Source organism: Gossypium arboreum, chromosome 6, assembly GCF_025698485.1.
Source record: "Gossypium arboreum isolate Shixiya-1 chromosome 6, ASM2569848v2, whole genome shotgun sequence".
NCBI classification, from domain to species: domain Eukaryota; kingdom Viridiplantae; phylum Streptophyta; class Magnoliopsida; order Malvales; family Malvaceae; genus Gossypium; species Gossypium arboreum.
This window is the reverse complement of record NC_069075.1, coordinates 8,762,073-8,767,253: the sequence shown is the minus strand read 5'-3', so window position 1 is coordinate 8,767,253 and position 5,181 is coordinate 8,762,073. Positions and strand designations below refer to the sequence as shown.

The window sequence follows — 5,181 nt, the reverse complement described above, 5'->3', positions numbered from 1 at the left end:
TGTAATTTAGAATCCATTAAAAAATATATAGTAAATATATAATACTACTAAGATAACCATATAAAAAATTCGATAAATAAAAAGGTATAAAAGTATTAAATATTAAAATATAATTATTTTTTTAAAAAAATTAAAAATTATATGAAAGAACCTAAAATTAACTTAAGTTAGTCTTCTACAAATATGGACAAATTTGAACAAAATTTTAAACTCAAATTTCAGGCGAGTCTAACTTGGACAAACACAAATATGTTAATATTATACTCCAACCTGGCTCATAAGCACCTCTAATCAATTCGTATCAGCTCTCAATTAAACTATCTCCCCAATCCGACCGGCCAACCTGGTTCAAACTAAACAAACAAAAATGCATCGGAGACATAATTTGCAACAATCCTAAAAGATACATTAATCGAGTAATCAGCTGATTCAGCTTTGTAATTGAAATTAATTCACTGTTTTTTTCTCAGAAAAAATATCATGTTTTCTTGTAGTTACAGTTCATAAGTCGACCGGTTGAATGGGGGGATTTCTATAACATTTCACTAAAGCCCCACACATTATGGGTATTTTAAGAAATCATGATAAAAGAATTATATGAATTTATATTCCTTTCTTTGAAGTGATAAAGAATCAATACGTTTGTTGACCGAGCTTAAACAACCTGCACGGAGGTTGGTTGAAAAACTGCTCTCGGAACTGAATCGGTGTTCAAGTCAATGCATTACGGACTCGTAAAAGCCAAAAAGCTATCTGCAGTGCTAAAAGGCGAGCTTCAAAAAGGAATTCCTCGAACCAGATATCAATCTGGGAAAATAATGATTTCATCTGCGTCATCTTTGCTTCGACAACAGCTTCGGAAGAAACTCTTCCGATGATCAAAAATGTCTCGAGTGAAGAACCCTGTAACTGTCATGCAGCAGTCAAAGCATAAGCTCCTTATTATAACCATATGTTGTTCCAACACTCCCATGTCCGAGACTCACACCCAAGTCCAAGTAACATGGAAACAAAGAATTTAATGAAATCAAGTACAGAAAAGTAGAGAATACCAGAGAGTTATTGACTGCTCTTAAGCAATCATTTGTCTTCAACATTAATAGAATAACACGGGGCAGTCGACTGAGAAGCTCGGATATTTGAGGGAAATATTGAGATGCATACATCTGCCGGAGAAGATAGATATGGCCAAGCAAGAAGTGAGAATCAATCAATTAAAAACAATCCAACATTCAAACTTATAGCAAATCATAATCTCTAAACACAAAAACAAAGCTCCAATGGAATCCTTATTCAGAAGGAAGCCAATAAAAAAGAGGAAAAATATATCAATATCAGTACATCAAAACTTATAATATCACCTGTAGTTCAGAACGATCACTATCAGTGCCTTTTATGACCAAATGATCCACAGCTGGGTCAATGACCCGATTCCAGGGCCTCATCGTTAGAATCCCTGCAAATAGCACATACAGGTCCTCCCCAGCACCCAATTTCACACTATGTTCCTTTATTCCATTAGCATCAGAAAACACCAATGCCTGAAATGCAAGCATGAATTAACATATCACATTGCTCACAAATAAAAGCCGCTGTTACTCTAGTGTCGGTACACAAATATTTCCAGCAAAGGTACTTTAAGAAAATGTAAAGTCAAAAGTAAAGTAAATAAAAACTATAAATGCGTCCAAGAAATATATCCAAATTTTTTGGGAGAGGGACAACGTACCCTCCAAAGAGAAGCATAGCTGAATCTAGTAGAGAAGTCGAGTTCTTTATAAAGACCATGGTCTAACAATATCAACTGTGGTTTTTTCTTGCCTGTGGACCAAAGGAGAAAAAGATCAGGTTCTGAGTGTTGTATTCAGAGAAGCAACTAAACTTCACAATCAAACACATGAAAAAGCCTCAAAAAGAAATCCATCACACAAACTCGGATTTTCAATGGCCACATTGAAGTCCCCAAAAGGGTGCAAACTGGTAAAGCAAGTTTTCGTTAATTTATTATGAAGTTGGAACATTTGAAACATATTTTTTTTTCCTTTACAAATCAATCACGAGTTCCATTACTAAGAGTTTTATTATTAAATGTCTAAAAATGACATCACTACTTGCAGTGAACAAATTCATGCTGAAAGACAGAGCATGATCTTAGACAGATCAAGCTGGAAGAATTAAGAAAACAAACATGATAGATTGATAATACTTAGCTTATTGAGGATAGATATGGAAACAAGAAAGATTTAACATCATTGACTCGAATTGCAACTAGTTAAGCACAAGTGGAGACATTCTCAAATGATTTCAACATAAAAGAAAAGCTAACCGAAAATTCTCCTTTTGCCAGAAGGTAACGGCCGAACTAATAAATTAGCAGCATGTGGATCACAATGAACAAATCCATGTTTAAACATCATCTCAGCAAAAGTTTGACTAACCTGCATAGAATCAGATTACATATTTATGACAATCACATAACTGCACAAATATATATCCTTTAATGATTTTTCCAGGAGTTAATACAGCTTCTAAATGCTAAAAACAATAGGCAGATGATAATAAGCCAAGAACTTACCAATCTTGCAACATCACTAGGATGGATTCCAAGTTTTTGAATGGTAATGACATCATTCACATATGCACCGTCCATGAATTCCATTGTTAAAAGCTTTGAGGTACTCAAAGACCAATGCACCTCTGGTGCATAAACATAATCTGCAATATGAGGAGACAGCTTCCGAAAATTTTCCAAACATTTGACGCTGTTCTTTGCCTCTATCAAAAAGTCTAGCTCCTGAAAAGCCCAGAACCAATCAAATCCTATATCACGTCGAATGGAAAGAAAGCTAAATTCCTAATGGGCAAATAGAATAACAATTATCCTAGCAAAAGACAATTACATATATCGTCTAAGTCAATGTTTGACAAGCAAGGGTGCATTGGAAGGTATAAAACCAGAAAATAGAACACAAGAATACCATATCATAAGCAAACCAATTGTATAATACATCTAGATTTCTTGAAAGCGTAAATCCAGACAAAGGAATTTTTAAGCAACTTGCCTTGGGTAAACTTTCTCGAATTTCAGCGACCAACCATCTGCAGGCATAAGCCAAGATATTCAAGAACTCCAACAGTTGAAACCACATAACGATAAAATGTTTGAGAAATACATGGGATTCTGCAGTTGTGCATGAATGTAGAAGCCAAACGAGGCAAGAAACAGTACCTATAATCAAAAGATGGGAATAACCGATGTAGAGTGTTGACAAGGAATTCCACAGTGGCTTGGTCTGCAGCTGCAGTATCTGTCATGTGAGTGTGCTGGACCTGAATTTCAAGAAAAATGATACGGACATGGAAAATAAATCCTAACAATAACACCCAGAGGCCTAAATTTGCAGAAGTCAAATAAAACAAAATTTCCTTAGGTAAAAGTAACAAAGAGTGAAACCTTCACAGCAACTTTTTGACCATCATGCGTACGAGCAATATGGACTTGCGCAAGAGAAGCACTTGCTATTGGTTTTGGATCAAATTCATCGAAAACCTGCATATGAAAAGCTAGTTTAAATGGACAAGTATAACCTCTACGTGTGAAAAAAAACATCGATAGCATTTACTATATTGGAAAAGCAGTTATCCAACCTAAACAATCATTAAAAACAATTCAATTCTGCTTCTTAAAATTATGTTTTCAAAACAATACATACTTTATCAGGTGTCTCTCCAAGTTCCTTCTTGAAGACTTCACATACTTGATCATACGAAGAAACCGGACACTTATTCAACATCGACTCCCTCATTGTAAGAACATACTCCTGAGGAATTAGGTACTCCTACACAAATAAAAGAGCAAAATCTTTTTGAATCGAGCCCATGACCGAATAGTATCTAATGAATCCAAAAACCCAATCAGCAAACTTCATATCGAAGATACAGAGTCGGCATTACTAAAAACATACCAATTGCCCAATATGTTGGCCAAGCTTGATATAAATTCCTCCATTTCTAAAACAAAGTTCTTGAAGCTTTCGTGCCGATCTTAAATGAACTTCATGTTTAATCTTAGCTCTCTCATTACTTCCTTCGGGTAGTCCCCATAATGAATACTGGTAATCTAATAGCATAATTCAAACCCGTCACCAAAATTTGAAATATATAAAAATATACGAGTACCCAAATTCTCAATTACTTGCTAAATTTCTATCTATGGTATTATAAAGAAAACAAAATGATCATTATCCTTTTAAATCTAACAAATTCAACTGATTTCTTTTTTTTCAATGAAGTTATATTTTTCATTCAAGATTGGAACTTTAAGCTTTTAGTAAACTATCTTAACAAAATGAAGATAGAAAATAAAATGTTATAATTTTCAAGATTTGGAGGTACCGAAGACGATAGATGCAGCAGTTGCGGAGTCACGGAGAAGGCGGAGAGGGACGGCGGTGCAGAGCTTGAGAGCTGCGGCGGGGTCGTCAGAGGTAGCGATAGTAGCGGCTGCACCTCCCGTACAAAGGGCAGTGGCGGCAACCGCTAGCTTGGCGCGCGTACGCCAAAGGGATCGCGTTGCCATGGATTTTTTGGGATGGCCGCCCGCAAGACTAACGGGGACAAGCGAGCGAAAATAACTCTCCTATGTTTTACCGTCTTTCGGTTTTTTTGTTTTTTTTTTTTCCCTTGTCTTGTCTTTATTTATTTATTTAAAATTTTGGGTTTGGATTTGGGTTTAATTTGTTGGGGGAAATAGACAATAGCCCACAAAGTAATATCATTTTGTTTGGGGAAGATGTGTTTTCGTTTTGTTTTGTTGTTAGAGGTGTTTTGAAATATAGAGCTCGAGATAGTTCAAATAATGTAGTTTATTATTCTAAAATAATAAAATATAAAAATATTTTTACATTAAGGGTGTCGAAACTATTTTTTTGAAAAAGGGTCGAATTTGATTTTGAAAATGAAAATGAACATGCGAGTCGCCACCAATCCTTTTTTGATGAGGTGTGATAGAGTCACCTCGTAAAATGGTTGTTTTTAATAAACGGTTTTGATTTATTAAAACATCACTTTTTGGTCTACGAAATTCAGAAAGACGGGTTCGGGAGTCGGTTACGCACGAGGAAGGATTAGCACCCTCAATACACCCAAAATTGGTACCTAATTGATTAATTAATGTCTTAG

At 35.3% G+C, this 5,181-nt stretch overlaps 1 protein-coding gene across 1 annotated transcript; it reads right to left on the bottom strand.

Moving 5' to 3' along the window:
• Window positions 1-233: 233 nt before the first annotated feature.
• LOC108484366 (putative ABC1 protein At2g40090) lies at window positions 234-4,703 on the bottom strand. The gene is made up of 12 exons (XM_017788132.2): window positions 4,396-4,703; window positions 3,966-4,120; window positions 3,714-3,839; window positions 3,455-3,550; window positions 3,230-3,330; window positions 3,063-3,099; window positions 2,576-2,794; window positions 2,327-2,438; window positions 1,730-1,821; window positions 1,362-1,541; window positions 1,053-1,166; window positions 234-909 (listed from the first exon to the last, which is right to left on the bottom strand). Exons 1-12 carry the CDS (start codon window positions 4,577-4,579, stop codon window positions 712-714), a joined length of 1,614 nt encoding a protein of 537 aa, XP_017643621.1. The 5' UTR covers window positions 4,580-4,703; the 3' UTR covers window positions 234-711.
• Window positions 4,704-5,181: the final 478 nt, after the last annotated feature.